A 13,978-nucleotide genomic window follows, 5' to 3' on the forward strand; every position below is an offset into this window, starting at 1 on the left:
ACTGCTCTGGTTTACAGGTGAAAAAAACAATACGGGGACACACTGCTCTGGTTAACAGGTGATACCATCAAAACGGGGACACACTCCTTTGGTTTACAGGTGAAACAAACAATACGGGGACAAGCTGCTCTGGTTCACAGGTGATACAAACAATACAGAGACACTGCTCTGGTTTACAGGTGAAAAAAACAATACGGGGACACACTGCTCTGGTTAACAGGTGATACCATCAAAACGGGGACACACTCCTTTGGTTTACAGGTGAAACAAACAATACGGGGACAAGCTGCTCTGGTTCACAGGTGATACAAACAATACAGAGACACTGCTCTGGTTTACAGGTGAAAAAAACAATACGGGGACACACTGCTCTGGTTTACAGGTGATACAAACAATATGGAGACACGCTATATAAAACATGAGAGAGGACAGACTGTGTGTGTTAAAAGACATTACATGACATTACAGTCATTTAGCCGACGCTTTTATCCAAAGGGACTTACAATAAGTGCATCATTTAACATAGGAAATCAGGAGAACTACTAGTCATCAGAGGTCATAAGTGCATCTTCTCTCTAAACAAGCATCTAAGAGCAAAACCAGTGCTAAACTAAAGGCACAAGAAAGAGTTTTTTTTCTTTTTTTAATGAGTGAATACAATAAGTGCTAAGAGCAAATAACAGGGTGGTAGTTCTTGAAGAGGTGAATTTTCAACCTGCGCCAAAAGATGGTCAGCGACTCCGCTGTCCTGACATCAGTGGGGAGTTCTTTCCACCAATGTGGGGCCAGGACAGAACAGAGCCGTGAACGGGTCGATCGGCAGCAGGGGCCTCTGAGCGACGGGGCAACCAGGCGTCCCGAGGCAGCAGAGCAAAGTGGTCGGGCGGGGGTGTAGGGCTTGACCATGGCCTGGAGATAGGAAGGAGCTGTTCCTTTCACTGCCCTGTAGGCTAGCACCAGAGTCTTAAACTGGATGCGAGCAACTACTGGCAGCCAGTGTAGGGACATGAGAAGGGGAGTTGTGTGGGAGAACTTAGGGCGGTTGAACACCTGACAAGCTGCAGCTTTCTGAACAAGCTCCAGAGGTCTGATGGCCGACGCCGGGGCGTCAGCAAGGAGGGAGTTGCCGTAGTCCAGCCGGGAGATGACCAGAGCCTGGATGAGCACCTGTGTCGTCTCGTCGGTGAGGAATGGGCGAATCCTCCTGATGTTATAGAGGAGAAATCTGCAGGAGCGAGCAGCCGATGCAACGTTTGCTGCAAACGACAGTTGGTCGTCCAGGATCACACCTAGATTCCTCGCAGTCCGAGTTGGCATCACCACGGTGTTGTCAATGCGGATGGCCAGGTCTCGGTGCGGGCAACCTTTCCCCGGGAGGAACATCAGCTCAGTCTTGTCCAGATGGAGCTTCAGGTGGTGTGTCACCATCCACTCCGAGATGTCAGTCAAGCACGCAGCAATGCGTGTCCCTACTTGTGTGTCAGAGGGCAGAAAGGACAAGATCAGCTGGGTGTCATCAGCATAACAATGGTAAGAGAAGTCATGCGAGCGAATAACAGAACCCAGGGATGTCGTGTACAGGAAGAACAGGAGAGGACCCAGAACCGAACCCTGTGGAACGCCTGTAGTCAGTCTGCGAGGCTCTGACACAGATCCCCTCCATGTCACCTGGTAGGAGCGACCCGTTAGGTAGGTTGCAAACATTGAGAGTGCAGAGCCTGTGACACCCAGCCCCTCGAGGGTAGAGGGGAGGATCTGGTGGTTCACTGTGTCGAACGCAGCTGACAGGTCCAGGAGTATCAGAACAGAGGAGAGAGAGTTTGCTCTCGCAGAGTGCAGCGATTCTGTCACTGCAAGGAGGGCCGTCTCTGTCGAGTGACCCACCCTGAACCCAGACTGGTTGGGGTCCAGGAGGTTATTCTGGTGGAGGTACAAAGAAAGTTTGTTAAAGACAGCACGTTTGAAAGTTTTGGATAGAAAGGGTAGAAGGGAAACTGGTCCATAGTTTTTGACGTCAGACGGGTTAAGTTATGGTTTCTTGAGAAGGGGGGTGACTCTAGCAGTCTTGAGGGCAGATGGAAAGCATCCTGCCTGGAGTGAGGTGCTGATGAGGTGGGTTAGATAGGGAAGGAGTTCAGGCGCTATAGACTGAAGAAGAGGGGAGGGGACTGGCTCAAGGGAGCATGTGGTGGGGCGACTGGATGGGATGAGGTTTAGAACCTCATCGGGGGAGAGGGGAATGAGGTGGGATAGGGTGGGACGTGGAGAGGTGAAGGAGGGTGCAGAGGTGGGATAGAGCAAGCAGCACTAACCAGGTGGTGAGAAAAGGAGGATCTGATGTCGTTTACCTTCTTGTCAAAGAAGTTGACGAAGTCACCAGGGAGAAGGGAGGAAGTAGGAGGAGGAGCTGGGGGTTGAAGAAGTGTAGAGAAGGTTTCAAAGAGTTTCTTAGGATTAGAGGCAGAGAATAGGATTTTAGAGCGATAGAAGGCAGCCTTAGCAGCAGAAAGGGAGAAGGAGAAAGCGGAAAGAAGAGATTGGAAGTTGAGAAGGTCCTCTGGGAGTTTGCCTTTTCTCCATTTGTGCTCTGTCACTCTCAGGCTCCGTCTCTCAGTACGTACTGAGTTGGTCAGCCAAGGGGCAGGTGGAGTTGGATGTGCAGGCCTGGAGGTGAGGGGACAGAGATTGTCCAGAGAAGAGGTGAGGGTAGAGAGAAAAAGATCAGTAGCAGTGTCAGTGGGTAGGAGAGAGAAAGATTCAGGTGTAGGGAGAATAGAGGTAACAGAGGAAGAAAGATCAGTGGCGGAGAGAGAGCAGAGGTGTCTACAGGTGGAAACCATGTGGGTGGTGGGAGGGGCTGAGGGGGGTGAAGAGAGGGAAAGAGAGTAGGACATGAAATAGTGGTCAGAGAGCTGGAGGGGAGTAACAGAGAGATTGGAAACAGGACAGTGTCTAGTAAAGATAAGGTCCAGCTGGTTGCCGGCCTTGTGGGTAGGAGGAGGGGGTGAGAGGTGAAGGCAAAGGAGGAGAGGAAAGAGAAAAGAGGATCCAGCTTGTTAGTGTGGATGTTGAAGTCACCGAGAAGGATAAGTGCAGTCATCAACAGGGTAGTGCGAGACAAGTGTGTCAAGCTCCTCCAGAAACTCACCAATGGGGCCTGGTGGGCGGTACATAACCACAATGGTGAGTTTGACTGGATAAGAGACAGTAACAGCATGAAATTCAAAAGAGGGCGGAGAAAATTGTGGAATGGAAACAAGAGAGTATTTCCATTTCAGGGAGATTAGCAGGCCAGTACCACCACCCCGCCTCCCAGCTCTGGGAGTGTGAGAAAAAGAGTACACATCAGACAGAGCTGCGGGTGTGGTAGTGTTTTCTGGCGTGATCCAGGTCTCAGTTAGAGCAAGGAAGTTGAGGGAGAGCAAGGATACGTAGCCTGAGATAAACTCAGCTTTCAGCAACACAGACTGGCAATTCAAGAGCCCTCCCGTCACCACTTGCTCAGCGTGAGTGGAGAGAGTGGGATAGATGAGATTGGTAGGGTCACAGCACCTAGGAGTGACCCAACGTCTATGCCAGCCCTGGCAAGAGGAAAGGACAGGAATGCGAAGGAAATGCATAGTCTATACTAGGTACACAAAATACAGATGACTGACCAGATCTAAAAAGAGCAGTCCGTGCTTGACGAAGTCTTGGCTTGAAAAAGTTGCGCTTGCCTTTGTTCACTCTAGCCTTCGTTCAACCTAGACCTGTTTGCCCTTGGCTTGTTTGCCTGACGCTTCCAAGTAGCAGCAGTGATTTAAAGAACACTGATTGCTAATTGTCTGCCATGAGTGCAGGCCACACCCAGGCCACTTAACACCCAATTGGCCAAAGAGGTACACTGAAAAGAGGCCTATTGCCCAGAAACTGGTCACTTATGTAAAACTCTATCAAACCTCACACAATAGTATTGAAACTGTAAACAGCAAGTTATCAAGGAATATATGTATTAGCTAAAAGGATAAAAACAGCTAGGCAACAAGACATATTTAAGGACACACTAGGTGAAAAACAACTACAGCTAGAATAAGTAAATAAGACAAGTAAGTAAATAGAATAAGACAGCTACAGCTAGAATAAGATCCCACTAGGAACCAGCAGCAGATGTATAAACAAAAGGACTAATACTCAAGCAGCTGGAATAAGACTAATAGCAACTTGTTAAGTAAGAAAGATGATACTTACTCTATTCTAGATGAACCAGCAATTCAGAATCACTCCAGAAGTTAAGATGCACATTGTGTGATGTGTGTGTATATGTGTGGGTGATTACATTACATTACATTATAGTCATTTAGGCAACGCTTTTATCCAAAGTGACTTACAATAAGAACATTTAATGTAGGAAATCAGGAGAACTACTAGTCATCAGAGGTCATAAGTGCATCTAAACAAGCGTCTAAGAGCAAAACCAGTGCTGAAGTAAAAGTGTAAGAAAGAGATTTTTTCTTTTATATATAATGAGTGAATACAATTAAGTGCTAAGAACAAGTAACAGGGTAGTAGTTCTTGAAGAGGTGAGTTTTCAACCTGCGCCGAAAGACGGGCAGTGACTCCGCTGTCCTGACATCAGTGGGGAGTTCTTTCCACCACTGTGGGCCAGGACAGAACAGAGCCGTGACCGGGTCGATCGGCAGCAGGGGCCTCCGAGCAACGGGGCAACCAGGCATCCCGAGGCAGAGCGAAGTGGTCGGGCGGGGGGTGTAGGGCTTGATCATGGCCTGGAGATAGGAAGGAGCTGTTCCTTTCACTGCCCTGTAGGCTAGCACCAGAGACTTAAACTGGATGGGAGCAGCTCCTGGGAGCCAGTGTAGGGACATGAGAAGGGGAGTTGTGTGGGAGAACTTAGGGCGGGTGAACACCAGACGAGCTGCAGCTTTCTGAACAAGCTCCAGAGGTCTGATGGCCGACGCCGGGGCACCAGCAAGGAGAAAGTTGCCGTAGTCCAGCCGGGAGATGACCAGAGCCTGGATGAGCACCTGTGCCGTCTCGTCGGTGAGGAATGGGCGACTCCTCCTGATGTTATAGAGGAGAAATCTGCAGGAGCGAGCAGCCGATGCAACGTTTGCAGCAAACGACAGTTGGTCGTCCAGGATCACACCCAGATTCCTCACAGTCCGAGCTGGCGTCACCAAATCGGACGTGTGCGTGATGTGTTTTATATGTGTGTGTGTGGTGTGTGGGTATATGTGTGAGTGTGTGTTTGTGAGTAGTGTGTATACGTGTGTGATGTGTGTGTATATGTGTGTGTGAGTGGTGTGTATATGTGTGTGTGTGTGTGAGTGGTGTGTATATGTGTGTGTGGTGTGTGAGTGGTGTGTATATGTGTGTGTGGTGTGTATATGTGTGTACTTGTGTGTGTTCTTGTGTGTGTGTATATGTGTGTATATGTGTGTGTGTGTGTACCTGTCTGACGTCTTGTTGGAATACACAGAGCTGAAGGCGCTGGTGAAGGCGCAGCTTACGGTGCTGCCACGCCCCCTCCAGCTCATGGTGCCCCTGTAGGGGCAACACACTTCATCAGCACTCAGTCACACACACACACACACACACACACAGACACACACACACACACACACACCCATATACACACCACTCAGACACACCCATATACACACTCCATATACACACCACTCACACACACACTCACATCCCACACACACACAGACACTCACACCCCACACACACACACACACACACACACACACACACACACAGACACTCACACCCATATACAAACACACTCACACACACACACTCATATACACACTCACATATACACACCACTCACATCCCACACACACACAGACACTCACACCCCACACACAGACAGACACTCACACCCATATACACACCACTCACACACTCACACATATACACACCACTCACACACACATATACACACCACTCACACACACTCAAACATATACACACCACTCATACACACATATACACATATATATACACACTCCTCGCCACACACACTCACACATATACACACCACTCACACATCACACACACATATACACACCACTCACACATCACACACACATATACACACCACTCACCGCCCCCCCCCCAACACACACAGAGAGTCAGTCAGACAGGAAAAGTGGTACCTGCAGGACTTGGTGTAGAACCCCCATAATGCCGTGCGCGGCAGTGGTGAAGTCAGGCTTTGTGTTGGAGTCATTAGGTTCTGATGCAGCTGGACAGCGCTGTAAAACCTCCAGCAGAGCCTTTCCACTCTCACTGACCTGAGACAGACACACACACACACACACACACACACACACACAAGTACACACACAAGTACACAACAGGTAAGAACTGGAGCCAATCAGATTGGTCGGTCCAGCCTCCTACTGAAAAGTTGCTGCCCAAACGCGGAAATATTTTAACGAGTATTCATAGTATTAGAAGTATTTCATCAATTAAAATATTAGTAGTATTAGAAATATTTCTTCAATTAAAGTAGTATTGGGGGTATTTTACTGATAAAAGTATTAATTAATAGAAAGCAGCTGAAGTTTTCAAGGTGATATGATTACAAGTTTCAAAGCAAACTTTGATGTATTTGAATACGAAAGCAGATGAAGCCACAGACATGCGACAGTACAGACGAATGTTTTACCATCACGATAAAACACATCTAATTCTACTGACATAAACCATTTCCCATGTTATCAGTACAGACAACTGTTTTACCATAACGATAAAACACATCTAATTCTACTGACGTAAACCATTTCCCATGTTATCAGTACAGACGACTGTTTTACCATCACGATAAAACACATCTAATTCTACTGACATAAACCATTTCCCATGTTATCAGTACAGACGACTGTTTTATCATCACAATAAAACACATCTAATTCTACTGACATAAACCATTTCCCATGTTATCAGTACAGACGACTGTTTTATCATAACGATAAAACACATCTAATTCTACTGACGTAAACCATTTCCCATGTTATCAGTACAGACGACTGTTTTATCATCACGATAAAACACATCTAATTCTACTGACATAAACCATTTCCCATGTTATCAGTACAGACGACTGTTTTATCATCACAATAAAACACATCTAATTCTACTGACATAAACCATTTCCCATGTTATCAGTACAGACGACTGTTTTATCATAACGATAAAACACATCTAATTCTACTGACGTAAACCATTTCCCATGTTATCAGTACAGACGACTGTTTTATCATCACGATAAAACACATCTAATTCTACTGACATAAACCATTTCCCATGTTATCAGTACAGACGACTGTTTTACCATCACAATAAAACACATCTAATTCTACTGACATAAACCATTTCCCATGTTATCAGTACAGACGACTGTTTTACCATCACAATAAAACACATCTAATTCTACTGACATAAAACATTTCCCATGTTATCAGTACAGACGACTGTTTTACCATCACGATAAAACACATCTAATTCTACTGACGTAAACCATTTCCCATGTTATCAGTACAGACGACTGTTTTACCATCACAATAAAACACATCTAATTCTACTGACGTAAACCATTTCCCATGTTATCAGTACAGACGACTGTTTTATCATCACAATAAAACACATCTAATTCTACTGACATAAACCATTTCCCATGTTATCAGTACAGACGACTGTTTTACCATCACGATAAAACACATCTAATTCTACTGACATAAACCATTTCCCATGTTATCAGTACAGACGACTGTTTTACCATCACAATAAAACACATCTAATTCTACTGACATAAACCATTTCCCATGTTATCAGTACAGACGACTGTTTTATCATCACAATAAAACACATCTAATTCTACTGACATAAACCATTTCCCATGTTATCAGTACAGACGACTGTTTTCTCATCACGATAAAACACATCTAATTCTACTGACGTAAACCATTTCCCATGTTATCAGTACAAACGACTGTTTTACCATCACAATAAAACACATCTAATTCTACTGACATAAACCATTTCCCATGTTATCAGTACAGACGACTGTTTTACCATCACGATAAAACACATCTAATTCTACTGACATAAACCATTTCCCATGTTATCAGTACAGACGACTGTTTTATCATCACGATAAAACACATCTAATTCTACTGACATAAACCATTTCCCATGTTATCAGTACAGACGACTGTTTTACCATCACAATAAAACACATCTAATTCTACTGACATAAACCATTTCCCATGTTATCAGTACAGACGACTGTTTTATCATCACGATAAAACACATCTAATTCTACTGACATAAACCATTTCCCATGTTATCAGTACAGACGACTGTTTTATCATCACAATAAAACACATCTAATTCTACTGACATAAACCATTTCCCATGTTATCAGTACAGACGACTGTTTTACCATCACAATAAAACACATCTAATTCTACTGACGTAAACCATTTCCCATGTTATCAGTACAGACGACTGTTTTATCATCACAATAAAACACATCTAATTCTACTGACATAAACCATTTCCCATGTTATCAGTACAGACGACTGTTTTACCATCACAATAAAACACATCTAATTCTACTGACGTAAACCATTTCCCATGTTATCAGTACAGACGACTGTTTTATCATCACAATAAAACACATCTAATTCTACTGACATAAACCATTTCCCATGTTATCAGTACAGACGACTGTTTTCTCATCACGATAAAACACATCTAATTCTACTGACGTAAACCATTTCCCATGTTATCAGTACAAACGACTGTTTTACCATCACAATAAAACACATCTAATTCTACTGACATAAACCATTTCCCATGTTATCAGTACAAACGACTGTTTTACCATCACAATAAAACACATCTAATTCTACTGACATAAACCATTTCCCATGTTATCAGTACAGACGACTGTTTTATCATCACGATAAAACACATCTAATTCTACTGACGTAAACCATTTCCCATGTTATCAGTACAAACGACTGTTTTACCATCACGATAAAACACATCTAATTCTACTGACATAAACCATTTCCCATGTTATCAGTACAGACGACTGTTTTATCATCACAATAAAACACATCTAATTCTACTGACATAAACCATTTCCCATGTTATCAGTACAGACGACTGTTTTATCATCACAATAAAACACATCTAATTCTACTGACGTAAACCATTTCCCATGTTATCAGTACAGACGACTGTTTTACCATCACAATAAAACACATCTAATTCTACTGACGTAAACCATTTCCCATGTTATCAGTACAGACGACTGTTTTACCATCACGATAAAACACATCTAATTCTACTGACATAAACCATTTCCCATGTTATCAGTACAGACGACTGTTTTATCATCACGATAAAACACATTTAATTCTACTGACATAAACCATTTCCCATGTTATCAGTGCAGACGACTGTTTTATCATCACAATAAAACACATCTAATTCTACTGACATAAACCATTTCCCATGTTATCAGTACAGACGACTGTTTTATCATCACAATAAAACACATCTAATTCTACTGACGTAAACCATTTCCCATGTTATCAGTACAGACGACTGTTTTACCATAACGATAAAACACATCTAATTCTACTGACGTAAACCATTTCCCATGTTATCAGTACAGACGACTGTTTTATCATCACGATAAAACACATCTAATTCTACTGACATAAACCATTTCCCATGTTATCAGTACAGACGACTGTTTTATCATCACGATAAAACACATTTAATTCTACTGACATAAACCATTTCCCATGTTATCAGTACAGACGACTGTTTTACCATCACGATAAAACACATCTAATTCTACTGACATAAACCATTTCCCATGTTATCAGTACAGACGACTGTTTTACCATAACGATAAAACACATCTAATTCTACTGACGTAAACCATTTCCCATGTTATCAGTACAGACGACTGTTTTATCATCACGATAAAACACATCTAATTCTACTGACATAAACCATTTCCCATGTTATCAGTACAGACGACTGTTTTACCATAACGATAAAACACATCTAATTCTACTGACGTAAACCATTTCCCATGTTATCAGTACAGACGACTGTTTTATCATCACGATAAAACACATCTAATTCTACTGACATAAACCATTTCCCATGTTATCAGTACAGACGACTGTTTTATCATCACGATAAAACACATTTAATTCTACTGACATAAACCATTTCCCATGTTATCAGTACAGACGACTGTTTTATCATCACGATAAAACACATTTAATTCTACTGACATAAACCATTTCCCATGTTATCAGTACAGACGACTGTTTTATCATCACGATAAAACACATTAATTCTACTGACATAAACCATTTCCCATGTTATCAGTGCAGATGACTGTTTTATCATCACGATAAAACACATTTAATTCTACTGACATAAACCATTTCCCATGTTATCAGTACAGACGACTGTTTTACCATCACAATAAAACACATCTAATTCTACTGACATAAACCATTTCCCATGTTATCAGTACAGACGACTGTTTTATCATCACGATAAAACACATTAATTCTACTGACATAAACCATTTCCCATGTTATCAGTACAGACGACTGTTTTACCATAACGATAAAACACATCTAATTCTACTGACATAAACCATTTCCCATGTTATCAGTACAGACGACTGTTTTATCATCACGATAAAACACATTAATTCTACTGATGGACAGACACACAAATACATACACACACACAGATAGACAGACAGACAGACAGACAGACAGACACATGGACAGACGAACAGACAGACAGACAGATTAACAGACAGGCAGGTTGACAGATGAACAGACAGATACACAGACGGACAGACACACATGGATGGAACAGGCAGACAGACAGACAGACTCACAGAGAGACAGACAGATGGACACACAGACACACAGACAGAAACACAGACAGACCTGGGTGTATGCAGCAGAGATCTCCTCATAGAGTTCCTGGTGTTTCTGAATGGAACTCTCTAGGTCGGTCATCGCTAATGGCAACGACCCCTCACCACATGCCTCCACCCACCCCTCCACTCGCCCCAGGAACTACAGAGAGAGAGAGAGAGAGAGAGAGAGAGATTTGTATAGCCCAATATCACAAATTACAAATTTGTCTAAAGGGGCTTTACAGCAACACAGCATCCTGTCCTTAATATGTCACACGTATTTTCCCTTCTTCATCTATAAAGGAGAGTTAACATGAGGTCACTGTTCCTTCATCATCTATAAAGGAGAGTTAACATGAGGTCACTGTTCCTTCATCATCTTAAACGGAGAGTTACCATAAAGTCACTGTCCCTTCTTCATCTATAAAGGAGAGTTAACATGAGGTCACTGTTCCTTCTTCATCTATAAAGGAGAGTTAACATGAGGTCACTGTCCCTTCTTCATCTACACTACCGTTCAAAAGTTTGGGATCACCCAAACAATTTTGTGTTTTCCATGAAAAGTCACACTTATTCACCACCATATGTTGTGAAATGAATAGAAAATAGAGTCAAGACATTGACAAGGTTAGAAATAATGATTTGTATTTGAAATAAGATTTTTTTTACATCAAACTTTGCTTTCGTCAAAGAATCCTCCATTTGCAGCAATTACAGCATTGCAGACCTTTGGCATTCTAGCTGTTAATTTGTTGAGGTAATCTGGAGAAATTGCACCCCACGCTTCCAGAAGCAGCTCCCACAAGTTGGATTGGTTGGATGGGCACTTCTTTGAGCAGATTGAGTTTCTGGAGCATCACATTTGTGGGGTCAATTAAACGCTCAAAATGGCCAGAAAAAGAGAACTTTCATCTGAAACTCGACAGTCTATTCTTGTTCTTAGAAATGAAGGCTATTCCATGCGAGAAATTGCTAAGAAATTGAAGATTTCCTACACCGGTGTGTACTACTCCCTTCAGAGGACAGCACAAACAGGCTCTAACAGGTACTATTTAATGAAGATGCCAGTTGGGGACCTGTGAGGCGTCTGTTTCTCAAACTAGAGACTCTAATGTACTTATCTTCTTGCTCAGTTGTGCAACGCGGCCTCCCACTTCTTTTTCTACTCTGGTTAGAGCCTGTTTGTGCTGTCCTCTGAAGGGAGTAGTACACACCGGTGTAGGAAATCTTCAATTTCTTAGCAATTTCTCGCATGGAATAGCCTTCATTTCTAAGAACAAGAATAGACTGTCGAGTTTCAGATGAAAGTTCTCTTTTTCTGGCCATTTTGAGCGTTTAATTGACCCCACAAATGTGATGCTCCAGAAACTCAATCTGCTCAAAGAAGTGCCCATCCAACCAATCCAACTTGTGGGAGCTGCTTCTGGAAGCGTGGGGTGCAATTTCTCCAGATTACCTCAACAAATTAACAGCTAGAATGCCAAAGGTCTGCAATGCTGTAATTGCTGCAAATGGAGGATTCTTTGACGAAAGCAAAGTTTGATGTAAAAAAAATCTTATTTCAAATACAAATCATTATTTCTAACCTTGTCAATGTCTTGACTCTATTTTCTATTCATTTCACAACATATGGTGGTGAATAAGTGTGACTTTTCATGGAAAACACAAAATTGTTTGGGTGATCCATAACTTTTGAACGGTAGTGTATAAAGGAGAGTTAACAGGAGGTCACTGTTCCTTCATCATCTTTAACGGAGAGTTAACATGAGGTCACTGTCCCTTCTTCATCTATAAAGGAGAGTTAACAGGAGGTCACTGTTCCTTCTTCATGTTTAAAGGAGAGTTAACACGAGGTCATTGTTCCGTCTTCATGTTTAAAGGAGAGTTAACATGAGGTCACTGTTCCTTCTTCATGTTTAAAGGAGAGATAACAGGAGGTCACTGTTCCTTCTTCATCTATAAAGGAGAGTTAACATGAGGTCACTGTTCCTTCATCATCTTTAAAGGAGAGTTAACACGAGGTCACTGTTCCTTCTCCATCTATAAAGGAGAGTTAACAGGAGGTCATTGTTCCGTCTTCATGTTTAAAGGAGAGTTAACATGAGGTCACTGTTCCTTCTCCATCTATAAAGGAGAGTTAACATGAGGTCATTGTTCCTTCTCCATCTATAAAGGAGAGTTAACATGAGGTCACTGTTCCTTCTCCATCTATAAAGGAGAGTTAACAGGAGGTCATTGTTCCGTCTTCATGTTTAAAGGAGAGTTAACAGGAGGTCACTGTTCCTTCTTCATCTATAAAGGAGAGTTAACATGAGGTCACTGTTCCGTCTTCATCTATAAAGGAGAGTTAACAGGAGGCCACTGTTCCTTCTTCATCTATAAAGGAGAGTTAACATGAGGTCACTGTTCCTTCATCATCTATAAAGGAGAGTTAACAGGAGGTCACTGTTCCTTCTTCATCTATAAAGGAGAGTTAACACGAGGTCACTGTTCCTTCTCCATCTATAAAGGAGAGTTAACAGGAGGTCATTGTTCCGTCTTCATGTTTAAAGGAGAGTTAACATGAGGTCACTGTTCCTTCTCCATCTATAAAGGAGAGTTAACATGAGGTCACTGTTCCTTCTCCATCTATAAAGGAGAGTTATCAAGAGGTAATTGTTCCGTCTTCATGTTTAAAGGAGAGTTAACATGAGGTCACTGTTCCTTCTTCATCTATAAAGGAGAGTTAACAAGAGGTAATTGTTCCGTCTTCATGTTGAAAGGAGAGTTAACATGAGGTCACTGTTCCTTCTCCATCTATAAAGGAGAGTTAACATGAGGTCACTGTTCCTTCTCCATCTATAAAGGAGAGTTAACAAGAGGTAATTGTTCCGTCTTCATGTTTAAAGGGGAGTTAACATGAGGTCACTGTTCCTTCTCCATCTATAAAGGAGAGTTAACAGGAGGTCATTGTTCCGTCTTCATGTTTAAAGGAGTTAACATGAGGTCACTGTT

General features: G+C 42.5%; 1 protein-coding gene across 1 annotated transcript in view; it reads right to left on the reverse strand.

Annotated features, from left to right (window-relative positions):
- Window positions 1–13,978, reverse strand: part of kalrnb (kalirin RhoGEF kinase b) — a gene marked incomplete at its 5' end in the record, with an annotated part of 412,121 nt that overhangs the window by 347,626 nt on the left and 50,517 nt on the right. Inside the window, 3 exons of the mRNA XM_056301536.1 lie at window positions 5,449–5,541; window positions 6,162–6,299; window positions 11,013–11,144. Coding sequence (XP_056157511.1) covers window positions 5,449–5,541; window positions 6,162–6,299; window positions 11,013–11,144 — 363 coding nt within the window. The remainder of the gene's footprint in view (window positions 1–5,448; window positions 5,542–6,161; window positions 6,300–11,012; window positions 11,145–13,978) is intronic.

Source organism: Lampris incognitus, chromosome 21, assembly GCF_029633865.1.
Source record: "Lampris incognitus isolate fLamInc1 chromosome 21, fLamInc1.hap2, whole genome shotgun sequence".
In the NCBI taxonomy this organism is placed as follows: Eukaryota; Metazoa; Chordata; class Actinopteri; order Lampriformes; family Lampridae; genus Lampris; species Lampris incognitus.